Source organism: Ranitomeya variabilis, chromosome 1, assembly GCF_051348905.1.
Source record: "Ranitomeya variabilis isolate aRanVar5 chromosome 1, aRanVar5.hap1, whole genome shotgun sequence".
In the NCBI taxonomy this organism is placed as follows: domain Eukaryota; kingdom Metazoa; phylum Chordata; class Amphibia; order Anura; family Dendrobatidae; genus Ranitomeya; species Ranitomeya variabilis.
In genome coordinates this window covers 513,989,651-514,015,820 of record NC_135232.1, presented here as the reverse complement: position 1 = coordinate 514,015,820, position 26,170 = coordinate 513,989,651, and the positions used below count along the sequence as shown (strand labels likewise).

At 49.3% G+C, this 26,170-nt stretch overlaps 1 protein-coding gene across 1 annotated transcript in view; it reads left to right on the top strand.

The window, feature by feature from the left end:
• Positions 1-26,170, top strand: part of LOC143766098 (cyclic AMP-responsive element-binding protein 3-like protein 3) — a 333,158-nt gene extending 306,988 nt beyond the window's left edge. Inside the window, exon 10 of the mRNA XM_077253493.1 lies at positions 25,153-26,170. Coding sequence (XP_077109608.1) covers positions 25,153-25,478 — 326 coding nt within the window. The 3' untranslated portion in view covers positions 25,479-26,170. The remainder of the gene's footprint in view (positions 1-25,152) is intronic.

The following is a 26,170-nucleotide window of genomic DNA, read 5'->3' as shown; positions in this document are numbered from 1 at the left end:
AGATTGGCTGGAATCAATGGTGGCGCCATGTTGCATTTGGAGACCCCTGATGTGCCTTAACAGTGGAAACCCCTCAATTCTAACTCCAACACTAGCCCCAACACACCCCAAACCCTAATCCCAACTGTAGCCATAACCCTAATCACAACCCTAACCCCAACACACCCCTAACCACAACCCTAACCCCAACACACCCGTAACCCTAGTCCCAACCCTAACTGTCAAGGATCCCAATGGCTGGGGATCGCACTGGACAAGCAAAATAACATAAATAACGGACGAGCTCTAGGGTGATGGAACCTGGGCTGACCGCTGCCCTACTCCTGACAAACACAACTAGAAATAGCCAGGGAGCGTGCCTACGTTGATTCTAGACGCCACGCGCCAGCCTAAGAGCTAACTAGCACTGCAGAGGAAATAAAGACCTAGCTTGCCTCCAGAGGAATGAACCCCAAAAGGTATAGTTGCCCCCCACATGTATTGACGGTGAAATGAGAGGAAGGCACGCACATAGAGATGAAAATAGATTTAGCAAAATGAGGCCCGCTATAACTAGAAAGCAGAATGATACAAAAGGGGTCTGAGCGGTCAGCAAAAAACCCTAATCAAAAACCATCCTGAGATTACAAGAAACCATGTGCCAACTCATGGCACATGGGGAGAACCTCAGCCCACTAGAGCTACCAGCTAGCATAGAGTCATAATTAGCAAGCTGGACAAAAAACCAAACAACTAAAAACAGAACTTAGCTTATCCTGAGAGATCTGGGAGCAGGTAGTCAGGAACCAAACTGAGCACATCTGAGTACATTGATTGCCGGCAAGGGAATGACAGAAAAGCCAGGTTAAATAGGAAACACCCAGCCTCTGATGGACAGGTGGAAAGCAGAGACCGCAACCCACCAAAGTCACCCAGTACCAGCCGTAACCACCAGAGGGAGCCCAAAAACAGAATCCACAACAGTACCCCCCCCTTGAGGAGGGGTCACCGAACCCTCACGAGAACCCCCAGGGCGATCAGGATGAGCTCTATGGAAGGCACGGACCAAATCAGTCGCATGAACATCAGAGGCGACCACCCAGGAATTATCCTCCTGACCATAACCCTTCCACTTAACCAAATACTGGAGTTTACGTCTGGAAACACGAGAATCCAAGATCTTCTCAACAACATACTCCAATTCTCCCTCCACCAGCACCGGAGCAGGAGGCTCAACCGAAGGAACAACGGGCACCTCATACCTCCGCAATAATGACCGATGGAACACATTATGAATAGCAAACGATGCTGGGAGATCCAAACGAAAAGATACAGGGTTAAGAATCTCCAAGATCTTATAAGGACCGATGAACCGAGGCTTGAACTTAGGAGAAGCGACCTTCATAGGGACAAAACGAGAAGACAACCACACCAAGTCCCCAACAAGAAGTCGGGGACCCACGCGGCGACGGCGATTAGCAAACTGCTGAGTCTTCTCCTGAGACAACTTCAAATTGTCCACCACCTGATTCCAAATCTGATGTAGCCTGTCCACCACCACGTCCACTCCAGGACAATCCGAAGGCTCCACCTGACCAGAGGAAAAACGAGGATGAAACCCCAAATTACAAAAGAAAGGAGAGACCAAAGTAGCAGAACTAGCCCGATTATTAAGGGCAAATTCGGCCAGTGGCAAAAAGGCAACCCAGTCATCTTGATCAGCAGAAACAAAACACCTTAAATAAGTTTCCAAGGTCTGATTAGTTCGCTCCGTCTGGCCATTCGTCTGAGGATGGAATGCAGACGAGAAAGACAAATCAATGCCCATCTTAGCACAAAACGTCCGCCAAAATTTAGACACAAACTGGGATCCCCTGTCAGAAACAATATTCTCCGGAATCCCATGCAAACGAACCACGTTCTGAAAAAATAAAGGGACCAACTCAGAAGAGGAAGGCAACTTAGGCAAGGGTACCAAATGAACCATCTTAGAAAAGCGGTCACACACAACCCAGATAACGGACATTTTCTGTGAGACAGGGAGATCTGAAATAAAATCCATGGAAATGTGCGTCCAAGGCCTCTTCGGGATAGGCAAGGATAACAACAACCCACTGGCCCGAGAACAGCAAGGCTTAGCCCGAGCACACACTTCACAAGACTGCACAAAGGTGCGCACATCCCTTGACAAGGAAGGCCACCAAAAAGACCTGGCCACCAAGTCTCTAGTACCAAATATTCCAGGATGACCAGCCAACACAGAAGAATGGACCTCGGAGATGACTCTACTGGTCCAATCATCCGGAACAAACAGTCTTTCTGGTGGACAACGATCAGGTTTATCCGCCTGAAACTCCTGCAATGCACGTCGCAAGTCTGGGGAGACGGCGGACAATATTACCCCATCCCTAAGGATACCAGTAGGCCCAGAGTCTCCAGGAGAGTCAGGCACAAAACTCCTGGAAAGAGCATCTGCCTTCACATTCTTTGAACCTGGCAGGTATGAAACCACAAAATTGAAACGAGAAAAAAACAACGACCAACGAGCCTGTCTAGGATTCAGACGCCTGGCAGACTCAAGGTAAATCAGATTTTTGTGATCAGTCAAGACCACCACATGATGTCTAGCACCCTCAAGCCAATGACGCCACTCCTCAAATGCCCACTTCATGGCCAAAAGCTCCCGATTACCCACATCATAATTGCGCTCGGCGGGCGAGAATTTTCTAGAAAAGAACACACATGGCTTCATCACCGAGCCATTGGAACTTCTCTGTGACAAAACCGCCCCCGCTCCAATCTTGGAAGCATCAACCTCAACCTGAAAAGGAAGTGAAACATCTGGTTGACATAACACAGGAGCAGAAGAAAACCGGCGCTTAAGTTCCTGAAAGGCCTCCACAGCCGTAGGAGACCAATTAGCAACATCAGCACCCTTTTTAGTCAAATCAGTCAAAGGTTTAACAACACTGGAAAAATTAGTAATGAACCGACGATAAAAATTAGCAAAACCCAAGAACTTCTGAAGACTCTTAACAGATGTAGGTTGTGTCCAGTCACAAATCGCCTGAACCTTGACGGGATCCATCTCAATAGTAGAAGGAGAAAAAATGTACCCCAAAAAAGAAATTTTCTGGACTCCGAAGAGACATTTTGAGCCCTTCACAAACAGAGAATTGGCCCGCAGGACTTGAAACACCTTCCTGACCTGTAGAACATGAGACTCCCAGTCATCAGAAAACACCAAAATATCATCCAAATACACAATCATAAACTTATCCAGATATTCACGGAAAATATTGTGCATAAAGGACTGAAAGACTGAAGGAGCATTAGAAAGTCCAAAAGGCATTACCAAATACTCAAAATGGCCCTCAGGCGTATTAAATGCGGTTTTCCACTCATCACCCTGTTTTATCCGCACAAGATTATACGCACCGCGAAGATCTATCTTAGTGAACCACCTAGCCCCCTTAATGCGAGCAAACAAATCAGTCAATAATGGCAATGGATACTGATATCTGACTGTAATCTTATTCAGAAGGCGATAATCTATACAAGGCCTCAGGGAACCATCTTTTTTTGCCACGAAAAAAAAACCTGCTCCCAGAGGGGACGAAGATGGACGAATATGTCCCTTTTCCAAGGACTCCTTAATATAATTCTGCATAGCAGTATGCTCTGGCACTGACAGATTAAATAAACGACCCTTAGGGAACTTACTGCCAGGAATTAATTCTATAGCACAGTCACAATCCCTATGAGGAGGGAGCGAATTGAGCTTAGGCTCCTCAAAAACATCCCGATAGTCAGACAAAAACGCAGGGACCTCAGAAGGAGTAGATGAAGCGATTGAAATCAGAGGTGCATCATCATGAACCCCCTGACATCCCCAGCTTAACACAGACATTGTTTTCCAATCCAGGACAGGATTATGAGTTTGTAACCATGGCAGACCAAGCACTAGTACATCATGTAAATTATACAGTACAAGGAAGCGAATCACCTCCTGATGAACGGGAGTCATGCGCATGGTCACTTGTGTCCAGTACTGCGGTTTATTCATAGCCAATGGTGTAGAGTCAATTCCCTTCAAAGGAATAGGAACTTCCAGAGGCTCCAGACTAAAACCGCAGCGTTTGGCAAATGACCAATCCATAAGACTCAGGGCAGCGCCCGAATCCACATAGGCATCGACGGAAATGGATGACAGTGAACAAATCAGAGTTACAGACAAAATGAACTTAGACTGCAGAGTACTAATGGCAAAAGATTTATCAACCTTTTTTGTGCGTTTAGAGCATGCTGATATAACATGAGCTGAATCACCACAATAAAAACACAATCCATTTTTCCGCCTATAATTTTGCCGTTCACTTCTGGACTGAATTCTATCACATTGCATAGTCTCAGGTGCCTGTTCAGAAGACACCGCCAACTGGTGCACAGGTTTGCGCTCCCATAAACGCCGATCAATCTGAATGGCCATAGTCATAGAGTCATTCAGACCTGTAGGCGCAGGGAACCCCACCATAATATCCTTAATGGCCTCAGAAAGACCATCTCTGAAGTTTGCAGCCAGGGCGCACTCATTCCACTGAGTAAGCACCGACCATTTCCGAAATTTTTGACAATATACTTCCGCTTCATCATGCCCCTGAGAGAGGGCTAATAAAGCCTTTTCAGCCTGAATCTCCAGGTTAAGTTCCTCATAGAGCAATCCCAGTGCCAGAAAAAACGCATCCACACTGAGCAATGCAGGATCCCCTGGTGCCAATGCAAATGCCCAATTCTGAGGGTCGCCCCGCAGGAAAGATATTACAATCTTAACCTGCTGAGCAGGGTCTCCAGAGGAGCGAGATTTCAAAGAAAGAAACAATTTGCAATTGTTCCTGAAATTCAGGAAGGTAGATCTATCTCCAGAAAAAAACTCTGGAATAGGAATTCTAGGTTCAGACATGGGAGTGTGAACAACAAAATCCTGTATGTTTTGAACTTTTGCAGCAAGATTACTCAGGCTGGAAGCCAAACTCTGGACATCCATGTTAAACAGCTAAGGTCAGAGCCATTCAAGGGTTAAGAGGAGGTAAGAAGCAGCTAGACAGCAATTAAGGGCTAGGCAGCAAAACTCTGAGGGGAAAAAAAAAAAAAAAAAAAAAATTCCCTTAAACACTTCTTTTTCTCCTGCTTCAGCCCAAACAATTAACACTTTGTGGGCCGGCTATACTGTCAAGGATCCCAATGGCTGGGGATCGCACTGGACAAGCAAAATAACATAAATAACGGACGAGCTCTAGGGTGATGGAACCTGGGCTGACCGCTGCCCTACTCCTGACAAACACAACTAGAAATAGCCAGGGAGCGTGCCTACGTTGATTCTAGACGCCACGCGCCAGCCTAAGAGCTAACTAGCATTGCAGAGGAAATAAAGACCTAGCTTGCCTCCAGAGGAATGAACCCCAAAAGGTATAGTTGCCCCCCACATGTATTGACGGTGAAATGAGAGGAAGGCACGCACATAGAGATGAAAATAGATTTAGCAAAATGAGGCCCGCTATAACTAGAAAGCAGAATGATACAAAAGGGGTCTGAGCGGTCAGCAAAAAACCCTAATCAAAAACCATCCTGAGATTACAAGAACCCATGTGCCAACTCATGGCACATGGGGAGAACCTCAGCCCACTAGAGCTACCAGCTAGCATAGAGTCATAATTAGCAAGCTGGACAAAAAACCAAACAACTAAAAACAGAACTTAGCTTATCCTGAGAGATCTGGGAGCAGGTAGTCAGGAACCAAACTGAGCACATCTGAGTACATTGATAGCCGGCAAGGGAATGACAGAAAAGCCAGGTTAAATAGGAAACACCCAGCCTCTGATGGACAGGTGGAAAGCAGAGACCGCAACCCACCAAAGTCACCCAGTACCAGCCGTAACCACCAGAGGGAGCCCAAAAACAGAATCCACAACACCTAACCCTAATCCCAACCCTAACCCAAATCCCAACCCTAACCACAACTGTAACCCCAACACACCCCTAACCCTATCCGTAACCCTAACCACAAGCCTAATCTTAACCCTATTTCCAACCCTAGCCCTAATTCCAACCCTAACTCTAATTCCAACCCTAACCCTAAGGCTATGTGCCCACGTTGCGGATTCGTGTGAAATTTTTCCGCACAATTTTTTAAAAAATTCGCAGGTTAAAGGCACTGCTTTTTACCTGCGGATTTACAGCAGATTTTCAGTGTTTTTTTGTGCGGATTTCACCTGCGGATTCCTATTGAGGAACAGGTGGAAAACGCTGCGGAATCCGCACAAAATTGACATGCTGTGGAAAATACAACGCAGTGTTTCCGCGCGGTATTTTCCGCACCATGGGCACAGCGGATTTGGTTTTCCATAGGTGTACATGGTACTGTAAACCTGATGGAAAACTGCTACGAATTCGCAGCGGCCAATCCGCTGCGGATCCGCGGCCAATCCGTTGCGGATCCGTGGCCAATCCGCTGCGGATCCGCAGCCAAATCCGCACTGTGCGCACATGCCCTAACCCTAACCCTACCCCTAACCCTAACCCTAACCTAGTGGAAAAAGAAAAAAAAATATTTTCTTTTTTTTTATTATTGTCCCTACCTATGGGGGTGATAAAGGGGGGGGGGGGGTCATTTACTATTTTTTTAATTTTGATCACTGTGATAGGTTATATCTCAGTGATCAAAATATACCTGGAACGAATCTGCCGGCCGGCAGATTCAGCGGGCGCACTACGCATGCGCCCGCCATTTTGGAAGATGACGGCACCCATGGAGAAGATGGACGGACACCGGGAGGCCCGGTAAGTATGAGGGGGGGGATCTGAGCATGGGGGGTGGATCGGAGGACGGGGGGTGGCATCGAAGCACGGGGGGAGCGGGCAGGAGGACGGGGGAGCGGACAGGACGACAGAGGGAAGCGGAGCACTGGACGGAGGACCGGGGAGGAGATCGGTGGTGGTGGGGGGGAGTACAGAAGTGTTTCCAGCCATGGCCGATGATATTGCAGCATCGGCCATGGCTGGATTGTAATATTTCACCAGTTTTTTAGGTGAAATATTACAAATCGCTCTGATTGGCAGTTTCATTTTCAACAGCCAATCAGAGCGATCGTAGCCACGGGGGGGTGAAGCCACCCCCCCTGGGCTGAAGTACCACTCCCCCTGTCCCTGCAGATCGGGTGAAATTGGAGTTAACCCTTTCACCCGATCTGCAGGGACGTGATCATTCCATGACGCCACATAGGCGTCATGGGTCGGATTGGCACAGGTTTTCATGACACCTACGTGGCGTCATGGGTCGGGAAGGGGTTAAATCGGACTTAAGTAATAATAAATAAAAAATCTATGGAAATGAACAAATGAAAGTAAGACATTGCTTTTCAATGGGTGGGAGGATCACATAGCTCTGCTACATCCAACTTTGCCAGCACTAATAATACCGGCCTATCCATTTACTTTACTCAGGTAATAAACTCTTTTAGGCTATGTGCCAACGTTAAAGATTCTTGTGCGGATTTTTCAGCACCGTTTTTGAAAAATCCACAGGTAAAATGCACTGCGTTTTACCTGCGGATTAACCGTGGATTTACTGTGGAATTCCTGCATTTTTTGTGTGGATTTCACCTGTGTTTTTACACCTGCAGATTCCCATTTAGGAGCAGGTGTAAAACGAAGCGGAATCTGCACAAAGAATTGACATGCTGCAGAAAATACAACGCAGCGTTTCCACGCGGTATTTTCCGCAGCATGTGTGTTATGGAAATATGGTTTGGATAAATCTATCCCTGTGTGAGCTGTGGCCATTCCCAATAAGACCGAGTATTTTGAGCACTCATCAAGAATGGACTGTACACCATTGTGACAGAAAAATATTCCATCAATACTGATGATTTATTGTGCATACATAGTTTTATAATTGCATATAGAAAGGAGGTGGTTAGGGGTGGTTAGTTAATTACCATATTGTCTAACTCCTCTGTTATTGGTTATCTAAATATATATGAAATATTGTGATTAATGCACATATGAATGCTGATTAAGCAACTAAAATTGAGGTGTCTGCATCTAGGACAAAGTTGAGACATCTGGTCATCACTTAATACATCTGGCGTTGTTCTGCTTTTGCCTGGAAAACCCCACACAGTCTGTCTGGCTTATATCAGTTTATGTCAGCCATTTTATGCCATTGATTATAATGTATATGTTAGCTGTGAGTATATATACATTATACATGCATACATGCAAGTTAGATCTACATGATATATATATATTTCTATCACATGTGCACTGCGGATTTGGTTCTCTATAAGTTAACATGGTACTGTACATCGCATGGAAAACTGCTGCAATTCCGCAGCATCAAATCCGCTGCCATTCCGCAGCCAAATCCGCAACGTGTGCACTTATTGTTTTCAGCCTATCTTCTAGATTATGTGCATCTTTTGCCTCAATTACTGGGATATTATGATGCCTTAGCCCTTGACTCTATAGACCTTGCTGCTAGGGTTCAGCGAAACGGATCGGACAAATTCAAAAATCGCCGACTTTCGGCAAAGTCGGGTTTCATGAAACCCGACCCTATCCTAGTGTGGGATCGGCCATGAGGTCGGCGATCTGCTCGCAAAAGTCGCGTTTCATATGACGCTTTCAGCGCCATTTTTCAGCCGATGAAGGAGGACGCAGAGTGTGGGCAGCGTGATGACATAGGTCTCGGTCCCCACCATCTTAGAGAAGAGCATGACAGTGATTGGCTTGCTTTCTGCGGCGTCACAGGGGCTATAAAGGGGCGTGCACGCCGACCGCCATCTTACTTCTGCCGATCTTAGCATAGGGAGAGGTTGCTGCAGCTTCATCAGAAGAAGGGATATGGTTAGGGAGGGAAGATTAACCCGCAAACTGCTTGTGCTGTAGCGATTTCCACTGTCCAACACCACCTTTTTTTTGCAGGGACAGTGGAGGCTATATTTTTGTGCATCAGCTCTGTAGCTTATTAGGCTGCCTTATAAGGCTCCCTGATAGCTGCATTGCTGTTTGCACCGCTGCTGTGCAAACCAACTGCTTTTTTAAAAACAAAAATCCTGTTGTTCCTTTCTGCACAGTTATCTTGTTTATTTGTCCACACTTTTGTGTGCAGCAGTCCTTTTTATTGCTGCCATACTTGCCTGAGATCATTGTAGGGAGATTGAAATTATACTACAGTCCTTGCATTTTTTCAAATATCTTCCAGCCACTTTCTGCCACTTACATTGTGTTGTTTTATACACTGGGGCTGAGTTTTGGTTCAGTCTCCAAAAAAAAAAGTGAGATTCAAATTCTCACAAAGTGGATATACTTCAGTCCTGTTACTTTGTCGTATATCAGCCAACCACTTTCTGCCACATACATTGTGTTGTTTTATACACTGGGCCTGAGTTTTGGTTCAGTCTCCAAAAAAAAAAAGTGAGATTCAAATTCTCACAAAGTGGATATACTTCAGTCCTGTTACTTTGTCGTATATCAGCCAGCCACTTTCTGCCACATACATTGTGTTGTTTTATACACTGGGCCTGAGTTTTGGTTCAGTCTCCAAAAAAAAAAGTGAGATTCAAATTCTCACAAAGTGGATATACTTCAGTCCTGTTAGTTTGTCGTATATCAGCCAGCCACTTTCTGCCACATACATTGTGTTGTTTTATGCACAGGGCCTGAGTATTGGTTCAGTCTCCCCCCAAAAAAGGGAGAATTAAATTCTCAACAATTTTATATACACCTTCTACCTTGTTTTACAGTACCATGTAACGGTTGTTATTTTGGTTAGATTTTCCAAAAAAATGAGGAAGTCTGGTGGAAGAGCCCGTGGGTGGTGGTTGCCAGCTGGTACTGATGGTGGTGGTGTTGGTGCATCTGGTGGGAGTGGCAAAAGTACAATAGCACCTAAGGCTGGAGGTGTTGAGCCAGCATCATCGTCTGGCTACACAAGGCCTTGAAGGCTCCCTTATCTGGGAGTAGGAAAACAGCTTTAAAAGCCGGAGCAGCAGGAAAAATTTTGGCTTTCCTTACTGACTCTAGCTCTTTCGCCTCCTCTTCAGAAAGTTCAAAATATAAAAGCAGCGAGTCGTCAGTGGATGCTCCCGGTCAGGAACAAGACGTTTCCTTGTGTCCTTCACCCAAACTAGAAGTGAAGGATGCATCAGGTGACACTACAGGTTACTCCATGGAGCTCTTTACACATACCGTGCCTGGGTTAGAAAGGGAAATTGTTAACTTCCCATTACAAGATGAATCGGACATGTAGTGCACTGATGCACAGCCACAGCTAGATTATTATGCTGTTCCATTGACTCAGATCACTACATTGCCCTCGCAGTGTACTGAGCCAGAATCTGACCCTGATGAGACTATGGTGCCCCATCCCGAATGCTATAGCACCTTACATGGTGACACAGAGGAAGGTGCACATGACATTGAAGAGGAGGTGATAGATGACCCAGTTGTTGACACAGATTGGCAGCCATTGGGGGAAGAGGGTGCCGCTGCCATTAGCTCAGAAGCGGAGGAGGATGATCCACAGCAGCCATCTACATCGCAACAGCTGTCATCTGGCAGGCCCGTATCAGGCCAAAAACATTTGTCAAAAACAAAAACAGTTTTAGGACAGCGTGGCCATCCGGTAAAAGTAACACAGCATGCAATGCCTGAAAAGGTATTCCATAGTAGGAAGAGTGCAGTGTGGCAATTTTTTTAACCAAGATCTGAATGACCAGTCAAAAGTTATCTGCAAGAAATTCTCAAAGACCTTTAGCAGAGGGAAGAATCTTCAAAATTTAAATACAACGTGCATGCTTAGACATTTAACCAGCATGCACTAACTACCAAATGTCCCGTATTGTTGGTGCACCTGCTCAGAATGAAGGTAGTCAGCAACGCTACATTGCTTCCCTCACTGTAAGCCCACCGGTTAGGACACCATCAGCAGCAAATGTGGAGGTATCATCGCAAGGCCAAAGCAGTCAGGGAATCACAAGTTTATTGGTAGGAAACACTGTATGTAGGCCAACATCAAGAATACCATCACCAACCCTCTCTCAGTCCGCCATGTCCACCACCACCACCACTAGTTCCACCATATGCAGCTCTCCAGTCCAGCTCACCCTACAAGAGACTCTCGTTAGGAAAAGAAATTACTCATCATCTCATCCGCGTACACAGGGTTTGAATGCCCACATTGCTATACTAATCTCGTTAGAGATGATGCCCTACCGGTTGGCTGAAAGCGAAGCTTTCAAAGACCTGATGGCCTACGCAGTACTACGCTATGACCTACCCAGTCGGCACTTCTTTGCGAGAAAATCCATCCCAGCCCTCCACCAGCATGTCAAAGACCGCATTGTCCATGCACTGAGGCAATCAGTCAGTGGAAAGGTGCACCTCACAACAGATGCATGGACTAGTAGGCATGGCCAGGGACGTTACGTGTCCATCACGGGGCACTGGGTTAATGTGGTGGATGCAGGGTCCACAGGGGACAGCCATAATGGGACAGTTCTGCCTAGCCCACGGTTTAGGAAACAGTTGGCTGTAGGCGTTTGCCACCCCTCCTCCTCCAGAAGAGAAAGCTCGTCCACAGAGTGCAGTCTCACAACCACTCCATCCACAGCTGCCAGTTTTGCACACGAGGTGTCCCATTATCGATCAGCTAGTGGTAAGCGTCAGCAGGCTGTGTTACAAATGAAGTGTTTGGGCGACAACAGACACACCGGCCGAGTACTTGCAGCAACAAACTCAGTCATGGCTGGGCAGTGTACATCTTGAGGCAGGCAAGGTAGTCAGTGATAATAGAAGGAATTTTATGGCTGCCATAGCCCTTTCAGAACTGAAACACATACCTTGCCTGGCTCACACCTTGAACCTGGTGGTGCAGTGCTTCCTCAAAAATTATCCAGAGTTACCAGGCCTGCTCCTGAAGGTGCGAAGACTTTGCTCGCACATCCGCCGGTCGCCCGTACACTCCAGCCGTATGCTGAACCATCAGCGATCGCTGAATCTTCCCCAGCACGGCCTAATAATCGACGTTGCAACAAGGTGGAACTCCACACTGCACATGGTTCAGAGGCTGTGCGAACAGAGGTGTGCTGTAATTAATTTGGGGGAGGATACACATACATGGGCAGGCACTTGGATGGCAGACATGGAGTGTGCAGTGGTCGAAGCTACAAGACCTCTGTCAAGTCCTTCAGTGTTTTGAGGAATGCACACGGCTGGTAAGTGCAGATGATGCCATCATAAGCATGAGCATCCCACTAATGCGTCTGCTGATGCAAAGTTTGACGCACATTAAGGAGCAGGCGTCTGCAGCCGAGGAGGAGGGAAGCCTTGATGACAGTCAGCCATTGTCTGCTCAGGGAACTCTCTTGGACGAGGTGGCGGACGAAGAGGAGGAGGAGGAGGATGATGGGGATGAATATTTATGGGAGGAGGATGCTTCTCAGGGGGAAATAGAAACTGGTGGTATTGCAAGGTCAGGTACAGGGTTTTTGCGGGACACAAGTGATGTTGATTTGCAAGAAAGTGCTCCTCAACCCAGCACAAGCATTGAATTGACACCTGGAACATTGGCCCACATGGCTGAATATGCCTTGCGTATCCTAAAAAGGGACCCCCGCATTATCAAAATGATGACCGATGACGATTACTGGTTGGCCTGCCTCCTGGATCCACGATATAAAGGAAAATTACAAAATATCATGCCACATGAGAACCTTGAGTAAATATTAGCTACTAAACAAGCAACTTTTGTAGACCGTTTGGTTCAGGCATTCCCAGCACACAGCGGCGGTGATGGTTCTCTCACGAGCCGTAGGGGGCACCATGGCAGAGGTGTTATAGGTGCACAAATCCGAAGTGGCGTTGGAGAGAGGGGTTTTATGACCAGGTTGTGGAGTGATTTCGCATTGACCGCTGACACGACAGGTACTGCTGCATCGATTCAAAGTGACAGGAGACAGCATTTGTCCAGTATGGTTACGAACTACTTTTCCTCCCTTATCGATGTTCTCCCTCACAGGTCATTCCCCTTTGATTATTGGGCATCTAAAATGGACACCTGGCCTGAATTGGCAGAATATGCATTACAGGAGCTCGCTTGCCCTGCTGCTAGTGTGCTATCAGAAAGAGTCTTCAGTGCTGCTGGTTCAATACTGACCGAAAAAAGGACACGTCTGGCTACCCAAAATGTTGATGATCTAACCTTCATTAAAATGAACCAATCCTGGATTTCAAATTATTTTGCCCCACCTTCCCCTGCTGACAGGTAGCTTGCCTGAAAAAAGTCTTGCTTTTGGCCTCCTTACTGACTTCTCCAATTTCTCCATTTGCAGCTGCTGATTCTCCACCATAGGCCATTTTTATACCTCCCTAAATGGGCTGACTCCCCCCACAGGGCCGTGGTCACCACCTGGCGCAAGCACCCATGCGAGTACCGTTTGCCTGGACAGGTGGGTGGGCCCACTCTTGGGCTACGGCACTGGCACAGAGTCTCTCATAGTACAATGAAGTGTCTGTGACAGTGGTGGTGCACAACCAACGTCAGACACACCGTCGTAATATGAGGGGCCCTGTGCCAGTACCACCGCCCACGAGAGAGTGTTCCCCCCCAGCTCGAACAGTGCTCTACCACTTGCAATACTTACCTCTCCCTGCTCCACCACTGTGTAGCCTGTGCTGTTAAATCCTTCAATGGCACTGCCAATACAAATTTGTTGAAATGATAGATGATAGTTAAAATATACAGGGGCCCTGGCCTCCATTTAGACCAGTTAATACTTTGCGCCTACTACCACTGTCTGCTACTCAGCAGAGGAGCCCATCCCTGTACCTAGCTATGCCACCTGTTTATTTATGAACAATTTTTTGGCAGACATTTTGCCCACTTTATTATTTGGGCCTACTAACTGTGTGTGCCACTCATTACAGTTTTCCTCCACTGAACAAAACAATGCCGCCTGTTTAGTCCTGTTACCACATTTGAACTGCATTTAGCCTACTTTATTATTTGGGCCTACTAACTGTGTGTGCCACTCATTACAGTTTTCCTCCACTAAACAAACCAGTGCCGCCTGTTTAGTCCTGTTACCACATTTGAACTGCATTTAGCCTACTTTATTATTTGGGCCTACTAACAGTGTGTGCCACTCATTAGTTTTCCTCCACTGAACAAAGCAATGCCGCCTGTTTAGTCCTGTTACCACATTTTAACTGCATTTAGCCTACTTTATTATTTGGCCCTATTAACTGTGTCTGCCACTCATTACAGTTTTCCTCCACTGAACAAAGCAATGCTGCCTGTTTAGTCCTGTTACCACATTTGAACTGCATTTAGCCTACTTTATTATTTTGGCCTACTAACTGTGTCTGCCACTCATTACAGTTTTCCTGCACTGAACAAAGCAATGCCGCCTGTTTAGTCCTGTTACCACATTTGAACTGCATTTAGCCTACTTTGTTATTTAGGCCTACTAACTGTGTTGCCACTCATTACAGTTTTCCTCCAATGAACAAAGCAATGCTGCCTGTTTAGTCCTGTTACCACGTTTGAACAGCATTTAGCCTACTTTACTATTTGGGCCTACCAACTGTGTGTGCCACTCATTACAGTTTTCCTCCACTGAACAAAGCAATGCCACCTGTTTAGTCCTGTTACCACATTTGAACTGCATTTAGCCTACTTTATTATTTGGGCCTATATCTGTGTTTCCTCCTCATCCTGCCCATTGCCCAGCCACTGCTAGATGAGTCTGCTGGTACATTGATCCAGACCACTACATTCCCCTTGCACTCTACACAGCCAGAATCTGACCCTGTCTAAAGTCAGGTTCCCCTTCCCGCATACTATACCACCTTACACGGGAACAAAGAGGAAGGTGCAGATGAAAGTGTAGGTTCCTTCATCAGGTGGGGGGCATACTCGTTGGCGACGTCATAAGCACAGGGCCCCTCATAGTACGCAAAAGTGTCTCTGCCAGTGGGAGGCACCACCCGCCATCAAACGCACAGCCGTACTATGAGGGGCCCTGTGCCAGTGATGTCGCCAATGAGTATGCCCCCCACTTGATGAAGGAACCTGCACTTTCATCTGCACCTTCCTACGAACGAGAGGGCCCCCCTGCTTGCTCAGGATCACAGCACTTGCAAAGTTGAAATACTTACCTCTCCCTGCTCCACCGCTGTGATGTATTCCGCGTTTCCTGGGCCCACGAAAATCTTGAGCCAGCCCTACCCCCCCACAACTTTAGCCAATGACCCCCAGTTTTCAATGCCTAACTATTATTATAAAGTAAATTAAGATTGACAAGCTTTAGTAATAAGAATTGATGTTTTTGGCATTAAAATGGGCACTGTAGGTGTTTTCCTGTCCTCCACTCACTGCCGACTTTGATTCCCCATTGACTTGCACTGGGTTTCGTGTTTCAGTCGGCCCCCAACTTTTCGCAATAATCGGCCGATTTCACCCGACCCGACTTTTGACAAAGTCAGGTCTCGCAAAACCCGAATCGATCCGAAAAAATTAAAAGTCGCTCAACTCTAGTTTATACTATTCTGCGTGTGGTAAAATTGATAAAGCAGTTTTATTCTTCGGGTTAGTACAGTTACAGCGATACCTCATTTATATCATTTTTTTATGTTTTGGCTCATTTATACAATAAAAACTATTTTATATTAAAAATGATTATTTTTGCATCGCTTTATTCTGAGAGCTATAACTTTTTTATTTTTTCACTGATGACACTGTATGGCAGCACGTTTTTTGCGGGACAAGATGACATTTTCAGCGGTACCATGGTTATTTATATCCGTCTTTTTGATTGCGTGTTATTCCACTTTTTGATCAGCGGTATGATGATAAAGCATCAGTTTTTATTCTTTTTTATGGTTCTCACTAAAGGGGTTAACTAGTGGGACAGTTTTGTAGGTCGGGTCGTTACGGACGGGTTGATACTAAATATGTGTACTTTTATTGTTTTTTTTTTCATTTGCATTAAGAATAGTGTTGAGCGATACCGTCCGATACTTGAAAGTATCGGTATCGGATAGTATCGGCCGATACCCGAAAAGTATCGGATCTCGCCGATACTGATACCCGATACCAATACAAGTCAATGGGACTCAAGTATCGGAAGGTATCCCTTATGGTTCCCAGGGTCTGAAGGAGAGGAAACTCTCCTTCAGGCCCTTGTATCCATATGAATGTGTAAAATAAAGAATTAAAATAAAAAATATTGATATACTCACCTGTCCGGAGGCCCCTGCACCTTACCGCTGTTAACCGGCAGCTTCCGTTGCTTAAAATGAGCGCGTTTAGGGCCTTCCATGACGTGACGACTTCTGATTGGTCGCATGCCGTTCATGTGACCGCCACGCGACCAATCACAAGCCGTGACGTCATTCTCAGGTCCTAAATTCCGAATTCTAGGAATTTAGGACCTGAGAATGACGTCACGGCTTGTGATTGGTCGCGTGGCGGTCACATGAGCGGCACGCGACCAATCAGAAGCCGTGACGTCATGGAAGGTGCTGAACGCGCTCATTTTAAGCAAAGCAGGCTGCCGGTTACTACCAGGGCACATCAGAGGGTGAGTATATCCCTATTTTTTATTTTAATTCTTTATTTTTTACATGGATATGGATCCCAGGGCCTGAAGTAGAGTTTCCTCTCCTTCAGACCCTGGGAACCATACACTGGGTACTTCCGATTCCGATTCCTGATACCACAAAAGTATCGGATCTCGGTATCGGAATTCCGATACCGCAAGTATCGGCCGATACCCGATACTTGCGGTATCGGAATGCTCAACACTAATTAAGAATTGTATTTATTGGAACAATATTTATTTTTTCTTTATTTAGGAATTTTTAAAAAATATTTTTACACAGTGTAATATTTTTTTTTTTTACATTGTCCCAGGGTAGGACATCACTGTATAAAGTCAGATCGCTGATCTGACACTTTGCAGAGCACTGTGTCAGATCAGCAATCTGACAGGGAGTGCTGGAGGCTTGCCGGCTCCTGCTCTCAGCAGGCACTGACAAGCCACCTCTCTGCAGGACTCAGAAGGACAACGCGGGCATCTTGGATCCGGGGGCCTGCAGGGAGGAGACAGGAGGAGACACTCAGAACAATGCAATTACATCCCTTTGTGGGTCTCAGGGAAGCATACAGGGAGCCCCTCCCTGCGCGATGCTTCCCTATGCCACCGGAACACTGCGATCATGTTTGATCGCAGTGTTATGAGGGATAAAGTTCCGGGAGCGGTCCGTGCCTGCTCCTGGTACATAGTGCCGGATGTCAGCGGTGATAATTAGCTGACAGCCAGCCGCGATCGGCTGCGCTCCCCCCGGAGGTGCCGGAATTCTAAAGGCTATACACCTACCCTGAGCACACACAAACAAGTCCACACTACCGTATTGTTCCACACACACATATAACATAAATGATCTTAGCGCACTGATGGGCGCACCAAAGATCCTTTTATAGACTGTGCCAATCAGACAGGACCTTGCTCACGGGCGAATCCGGAGCCGGCACAGGATCTGAGCAGCTGATGACCGACCACCAATGAGAGGTTGCCACCTCACGAGCATGCTCAGTAGAGCAAAACCAGGACTTAGTCTCAGGAATGACAGCTCACTGCTGTCTATTATTAGTTACCATAGCTGAACCTGGAGAGGTAGTGGTAACCATGCGCACAGCCCAAGTCTGAGCAAGACGCTGAGACCGACGTCTTTGCTGAGCAGCATCCACTGCGGTCGAGACTGAATGGAAGACTGTAGAGTAAGATAAGGCTTGGGATCTATACTGTGCAGAGGAATAATCCCGACACCTAGCACACATACCCTGCTGATTTTGGCCTAATAGCAAGCACAGAAGTTGACACAAATGGGTTTGAATGGCTACTAAAGGTCACATCCTCACCTGTGACCTGTTTGCTTGTAATGTGTGTGTGTGTGTGTGTGTGTGTGTGTGTGTGTGTGTGTGTGTGTGTGTGTGTGTGTGTGTGTGTATAAAAGCTGAGTGAGTTTCTGGGATCCAGGCAGACTCTTGCATCTTTCATCCAGCCATTGAAGTTTCTGGATTGTGAGTCATGGGGAAAGCAAAAGAATTGTCAATGGATCTACAGGAAAACGTAGTTGAACTGTATAAAACAGGAAAGGGATGCAAAAAGATATCCAAGGAATTGATAATGCCAGTCAGCAGCGATCAAACTGATTAACAAATGGAAAATCAGGGGCTCTGTAAAAACAAAACCACGGTCAGGTAGACCAACAAAAATGTTGTCCACATTTACTTGGAAAATTGTTTGGGATGCAAAAAAACCCACAAATAATATCAGCCGAAGTGCAGGAATATCTGAAAACTAGTGGTGTGGCTGTTTGAAGATGCACAATAAGGAGGCAATTGAAGAAAAATGGGCTGCATGGTCGATTCGCCAGAAGAAAGCTATTACTGCGCAAATGCCACAAAGGATCTCGCCTTCAATACATAAAACAGCACAGAGACAAGACTCAAAACTTCTGGAACAAGGTAATTTAGAGAGAAGAGATCAAAATTTAACTTTTTAGCCACATCCATAAAGGTTACATTTGGAGAGAGGTCAACAAGGCCTATGATGAAAGGAACACCATTCCTACTGTAAAGCACGGAGATGGATCGCTGATGTTTTGGGGCATGTGAACCTTTGCTGAGGGTCATTTGAATGACTTGGATTGTCATTATGATTTAAAAACAGAAAACACAGTAGTATGGCAATAAATGGCTTCACCCAACCACTCACCATGAGTGGAGAAAAAGTGTTGGTGTTATCATTCATATTCTCTGAAAAAAGACCAAGAAAGCAAAAATTCCGACGGGGCATGCAAACTTTTGAGCACAACTGTACATAGAGTTGCTCATTTTGTTTTTCTACCCAGTTAATTCTTCTCTTTTCTCTGCTCTAAGTACACAGTGCAATATACAGTATTAAGAGGATAAAAACTTTGATGGGAGGAGTGCTTCTTTATGAGGAATTATAGTCTATTTAGTATAAAAAGTAGTAAGACGTTTGAGCTTGACAGCTTTAATGCTGTCCATATATTAACCGTTTCATAACTGTGCACTGTCTTTTGAGTGTGGGGGGTGTTGGTCCTCAGTCTGCAGTTATGTCTTTAGACTGCATTAACACTCCTGCAGTCTAGCACTATCGGGACTCTAGGGATCCCGAAGAGACGATGGAAGCCGTTTATTACAGCTTCTATCTTTTCGTTTGCCAACTTGAAGCATACAATTATAAAAAAATGGGGAAATCACTTTATATCTATACTAGCTATTGAACCCGTTCTACGCCCGGGTGGCGAGCATTTATATTGGTATATGGTCTCCATCCTGGTATGTGCTGCTTCCATCTTGCGCCCCCATCCTATCATGTGCTGCTCCATCCTGCATCCCCATCCTGTCATGTGTGCGCCCGCATCCTGTCATGTGCTGCTCCATCCTGCGCCCCTATCCTGTCATGTGCTCCCATCCTGCGCCCCCATCCTGTCATGTGCTCCCATCCTGCACCCCCATCCTGTCATGGGTGCGCCCCCATTCTGTCATGTGCTGCTCCCATCCTGCATCCCCATTCTGACATGTGCTGCTCCCATCGTGTGCAATCATTCTGTCATGTGCTGTTCTCATCCTGCGCCCCCATTATGTCATGTGCTGCTCCCATCCTGTGCCCACATTCTGTTGTAATATGCTGCACCCACTCTGCCTGTTCCTGTTTCCATTCTGCCATATGTTGCTCCCATCTTTCTCTCTCAGGCTCTACTGCCCGAGTGCAGCTGTGCTGAGTGCAGGCAGCTGTGCTGAGTGCGGGTGGCTGTGCTGAGTGCGGGCGGCTGTGCGTGGCTGTGCTGAGTGCGGGTGGCTGTGCGTGGCTGTGCTGAGTGCGGGCGGCTGTGCTGAGTGCGGGCGGCTGTGCGTGGCTGTGCTGAGTGTGGGCGGCTGTGCGTGGCTGTGCTGAGTGTGGGCGGCTGTGCGTGGCTGTGCTGAGTGCGGGCGGCTGTGCGTGGCTGTGCTGAGTGCGGGCAGCTGTGCTGAGTGCGGGCGGCTGTGCGTGGCTGTGCTGAGTGAGGGCGGCTGTGCGTGGCTGTGCTGAGTGCAGGCACCTGTGCATGGCTGTGCTGAGTGCGGCGGCTGTGTGTGGCTGTGCTGAGTGCGGCGGCTGTGCGTGGCGGTGCTGAGTGCGGGAGGCTTTGCGTGGCTGTGCTTAGTGCGGCGGCTGTGTGTGGCTGTGCTGAGTGTGGGCGGCTGTACGTGGTGGTGCTGAGTGCGGCGGCTGTGCGTGGCGGTGCTGAGTGCGGGCGGCTTTGCGTGGTGGTGCTGAGTGTGGGCGGCTGTACATGGTGGTGCTGAATGTGGGCAGCTGTATGTGGCGGTGCTGAGTGCGGTCGGCTGTGCGTGGCGGTGCTGAGTCTGGCGGCTGTGCGTGGCGGTGCTGAGTGTGGCAGCTGTGCGTGGCTGTGCTGAGTGCGGCGGCTGTGCATGGCGGTGCTGAGTGCGGGCGGCTGTGCGTGGCTGTGCTGAGTGCGGGCGGCTGTGCTGAGTGCGGGCGGCTGTGCGTGGCTGTGCTGAGTGTGGGCGGCTGTGCGTGGCTGTGCTGAGTGTGGGCGGCTGTGCCTGGCTGTGCTGAGTGCGGGCGGCTGTGCGTGGCTGTGCTGAGTGCGGGCGGCTGTGCGTGGCTGTGCTGAGTGCGGGCGGCTGTGCATGGCTGTGCTGAGTGAGGGCGGCTGTGCGTGGCTATGCTGAGTGCGGGCGGCTGTGCGTGGCTGTGCTGAGTGCGGGCGGCTGTGCGTGGCTGTGCTGAGTGTGGGTGGCTGTGCGTGGCTGTGCTGAGTGCGGGCGGCTGTGCTGAGTGCGGGCGGCTGTGCGTGGCTGTGCTGAGTGTGGGCGGCTGTGCGTGGCTGTGCTGAGTGTGGGCGGCTGTGCGTGGCTGTGCTGAGTGCGGGCGGCTGTGCGTGGCTGTGCTGAGTGCGGGCAGCTGTGCTGAGTGCGGGCGGCTGTGCGTGGCTGTGCTGAGTGAGGGCGGCTGTGCGTGGCTGTGCTGAGTGCAGGCACCTGTGCATGGCTGTGCTGAGTGCGGCGGCTGTGTGTGGCTGTGCTGAGTGCGGCGGCTGTGCGTGGCGGTGCTGAGTGCGGGAGGCTTTGCGTGGCTGTGCTTAGTGCGGCGGCTGTGTGTGGCTGTGCTGAGTGTGGCGGCTGTACGTGACGGTGCTGAGTGCGGCGGCTGTGTGTGGCGGTGCTGAGTGCGGGCGGCTGTGCGTGGCTGTGCTGAGTGCGGCGGCTGTGCGTGGCTGTGCTGAGTGCGGCGGCTGTGCGTGGCTGTGCTGAGTGCAGCGGCTGTGCGTGGCGGTGCTGAGTGCGGGCGGCTTTGCGTGGCTGTGCTGAGTGTGGGCGGCTGTACGTGGTGGTGCTGAGTGCGGCGGCTGTGCGTGGCGGTGCTGAGTGCGGGCGGCTTTGCGTGGCGGTGCTGAGTGTGAGCGGCTGTACGTGGTGGTGCTGAATGTGGGCAGCTGTATGTGGCGGTGCTGAGTGCGGTCGGCTGTGCGTGGCGGTGCTGAGTCTGGCGGCTGTGCGTGGCGGTGCTGAGTGTGGCAGCTGTGCATGGCGGTGCTGAGTGCGGGCGGCTGTGCGTGGCTGTGCTGAGTGCGGGCGGCTGTGCTGAGTGCGGGCGGCTGTGCGTGGCTGTGCTGAGTGTGGGCGGCTGTGCCTGGCTGTGCTGAGTGCGGGCGGTTGTGCGTGGCTGTGCTGAGTGCGGGCGGCTGTGCGTGGCTGTGCTGAGTGCGGGCAGCTGTGCGTGGCTGTGCTGAGTGTGGGCGGCTGTGCGTGGCTGTGCTGAGTGTGGGCGGCTGTGCCTGGCTGTGCTGAGTGCGGGCGGTTGTGCGTGGCTGTGCTGAGTGCGGGCGGCTGTGCGTGGCTGTGCTGAGTGCGGGCAGCTGTGCGTGGCTGTGCTGAGTGAGGGCGGCTGTGCGTGGCTATGCTGAGTGCGGGCCCCTGTGCATGGCTGTGCTGAGTGCGGCGGCTGTGCGTGGCTGTGCTGAGTGTGGGCGGCTGTACGTGGCGGTGCTGAGTGCGGTGGCTGTGCGTGGCGGTGCTGAGTGCGGGCGGCTGTACGTGGCGGTGCTGAATGTGGGCGGCTGTACGTGGCGGTGCTGAGTGCGGTCGGCTGTGCGTGGCGGTGCTGAGTGCGGGCGGCTGTGCTGAGTGCGGGCGGCTGTGCGTGGCTGTGCTGAGTGTGGGCGGCTGTGCGTGGCTGTGCTGAGTGTGGGCGGCTGTGCCTGGCTGTGCTGAGTGCGGGCGGCTGTGCGTGGCTGTGCTGAGTGCAGCTGTGCTGAGTGCAGGCAGCTGTGCTGAGTGTGGGTGGCTGTGCTGAGTGCGGCGGCTGTGCATGGCGGTGCTGAGTGCGGGCGGCTGTGCTGAGTGCGGGCGGCTGTGCGTGGCTGTGCTGAGTGTGGGCGGCTGTGCGTGGCTGTGCTGAGTGTGGGTGGCTGTGCGTGGCTGTGCTGAGTGCGGGCGGCTGTGCGTGGCTGTGCTGAGTGCGGGCGGCTGTGCGTGGCTGTGCTGAGTGCGGGCGGCTGTGCGTGGCTGTGCTGAGTGAGGGTGGCTGTGCGTGGCTATGCTGAGTGCGGGCCCCTGTGCATGGCTGTGCTGAGTGCGGCGGCTGTGCGTGGCTGTGCTGAGTGTGGGCGGCTGTACGTGGCGGTGCTGAGTGCGGTGGCTGTGCGTGGCGGTGCTGAGTGCGGGCGGCTGTACGTGGCGGTGCTGAATGTGGGCGGCTGTACGTGGCGGTGCTGAGTGCGGTCGGCTGTGCGTGGCTGTGCCGATTGCGGCAGCTGTGCATGGCAGTGCCGAGTGTGGGCGGCTGTGCGTGGCTGTGCTGAGTGTGGTGGCTGTGCATGGCGGCGCTGAGTGCCGGCCGCTGTGCGTGGCTGTGCTGAGTGTGGTTGGCTGTGCATGGCGGCGCTGAGTGCCGGCCGCTGTGCGTGGCTGTGCTGAGTGTGGTTGGCTGTCCGTGGCTGTGCTGAGTGCGGCGGCTGTGCATGGCTGTGCTGAGTGCGGTCGGCTGTGCTGAGTGCGGTCGGCTGTGCTGAGTGCGGGCGGCTGTGCTGAGTGCGGTCGGCTGTGCGTGGTGTTATGGACCTGGTGGGTTAGGAGCACCTGGAATGACCTGATGGTTAAACTTGAATTCAGGACAAGCTCTGGGAAGTGGGAGTTCTGCTGACCGCAAACCCCAATCCTATCAGCACACACTAGAAACAGCTGTGGAGCGTACCTAACTCTGCCTAGACGCCTCTTCACAGCCTAAGAGCTAACTACCCCTAAAGATAGGAAATATAGCCTACCTTGCCTCAGAGAAATTCCCCAAAGGAAAAGGCAGCCCCCCACAAATATTAACTGTGAGTTAAGATGGAAGTCACAAACACAGGAATGAAACAGGTTTTAGCAAAGGAGGCCAGACTTCACTAAACAGACGGAGGATAGAAAAGGTATCTTTGCGGTCAGCACAAAAAACTTCAAAAAAACCACGCAGAGTGTGCAAAAAGACCCCCGCATCGACTCACGGTGCGGAGGTGCCACTCTGCATCCCAGAGCTTCCAGCTAGCAAGGCAATATCATAATAGCAAGCTGGACAAGAAAACAATGAACAACAAAATAACTAGCAGGGACTTAGCTTCTGCTGGAGTAGACAGGTCATCAGAAGGATCCAGGAGAGATCTGAACCAGTACTAAGACATTGACAGCTGGCATGGAGTAACGATCTGAGTGGAGTTAAATAGAGAAGCCAGCCTGGTCATCAGCGAGGACAGCTGAGGAAGGAATCTCAGAACCAGCAGCTCCACTCACAGCCACCAGAGGGAGTCCATGGACAGAACTCGCCGAAGTACCATTCATGACCACAGGAGGGAGTTCGAGAACGGAATTCACAACAGCGTGGCTGTGCTGAGTGCGGCGGCTGTGCGTGGCTGTGCTGAGTGCGGCGGCTGTGCGTGGCTGTGCTGAGTGCGGCGGCTGTGCGTGGCGGTGCTGAGTGCGGGCAGCTGTGCGTGGCTGTGCTGAGTGCGGTCGGCTGTGCTGAGTGCGGGCAGCTGTGCGTGGCTGTGCTGAGTGCGGGCGGCTGTGCGTGGCAGTGCTGATTGTGGGCGGCTGTGCTGAGTGCGGGCGGCTGTGCGTGGCGGTGCTGAGTGCGGGCGGCTGTGCGTGGCGGTGCTGAGTGCGGACGGCTGTACGTGGCTGTGCTGAGTGCGGCGGCTGTGCGTGGCTGTGCTTAGTGCGGCGGCTGTGCGTGGCTGTGCTTAGTGCGGCGGCTGTGCGTGGTTGTGCTGGGCGCCGAGTGCTGGGGGCCTGAGCAGGCGGGGACACCGGCGCGCTGTGGGGGTCAGGTGCCGGAGTCGCCGCTAGCTCAGGCCCCCGGCACTTGCTATATATTCACCTGTCCTCCGTTCTACCGGTTCCGGGTCCTCTGGCTGTGACTGTTCAGTCAGAGGGCGGCGCGCATTAAGCGCGTCATCGTGCCCTCTGAACTGAACGTCACAGGCAGAGGATGTGGAGGACAGAGCAGCGCGCATCGATGGAACGGAGGACAGGTAAATATTGCATACTCACCCTCCTGGCTCGTCCCTGCTTCTCCTTTGGTGATCGCGGTGTGCGTTCAGTGCTTACGCATACCGCAATCTCCTGGGAGCGTCACTCTGTGGGATCCAGACTGCGCCGGCGCTTGCCCTTGCGCAGTCTATAAAGGCTTCGGACAGAGTGACGCTCCCAGCGTTATATTATAGATTTGCTTTTGAAAATAATATGTAAAATATGCATTAATTTATAATGTACCACCTACACAGATCCACAAAATATATGTATATATATATATATATATATATATATATATATATATATATATATTCTACAGAGTTAAACAAGGCCTTATACAGTCACATATGTACAACAATAGAAAAAACTGTGCTGAGTAAATGAGGGAAGACAAAAATGAAAGAAAAAAATGGCTGGTCATTAAAGTTTTTCAGTCCTGGTTTTTACTGGATTAAAGAAAAAAGGCACATGATCCATCTAACATTTTTTGTTTTTCCTAGTATTTTCCAGGTCCTTGCATAATGCAGCTTCATCAAGAGTATTACATTTTCAATATGAGACCCAAGGGAGCCAGACACATAAGAGAGAAATGGGGTCTCTTCGAAAGTATCTGGATGAAGCACTATTTATCAAAGCACAACATTTAACTGAGAAGCAGTCACTTGAAATAAAGAATCTGACAGGGCAGCTAAATAAGGATCATGTCTCATTGTTGGATGATAGAAGAGGAGAAAGCCTACATGGGTTAAAGAATGATCAAGTGGCACCACAATTGATGACACATGTGTCTTGGAAAGAACCCTTGAAACAGGAGGGGGAGCTGTAAATTTTCAGCCAGGAAATAAAGATGTAATTCAAATACGGGACAAAATAATACAAAATGTAAATCCTGTCACATTCTAGGGAATTAACCTCATTCCATTTAGCTCACATATGGCAGAAAAGCTGGACTGTAGTTTTGTGTAATTACTGTGAATGATTGCAATATTTTTAATAATAAATAAAAAGGGAGATCTAATATGTATAAAGCTGGCCATAGACAATAGATGGAAATTGCTTTGTGTCAGCTATGACTGACTGTAGCACTAACTTCAGACTGTAACTGCCCAGCTTTAATGTTTACTTTTCATATAAATGTGAATGTACATATTATGATTTATAGAGGCTTTCCCTTTTAAACTTTTCACTGATTCGGTCTGCCCATATTTAAAAAAATGAAACTAGCAAATATTCGTCCTTCTTGAGTCCATCGCTGCATCTTCACAGCTCAGGGATTGGCTGCAGCAATAGTGATCTAATGTCATTGGTGCAGCCTGTACACAGTCATCTGAGCAGTGGGAAAGACACAGTGCTAGACCCAAGGAAAATGAATACAAACTGATTTTACTAATTTTATTACTGTAACGACAAGATTAGTAAAAATATGGTTGAAAGGGAAAACCCCTTTAGCATTAATATAACTACAAGGGGAAGTTAAAGGGAACCTGTCACCCCGTTTTTTCCGTATGAGATAAAAAT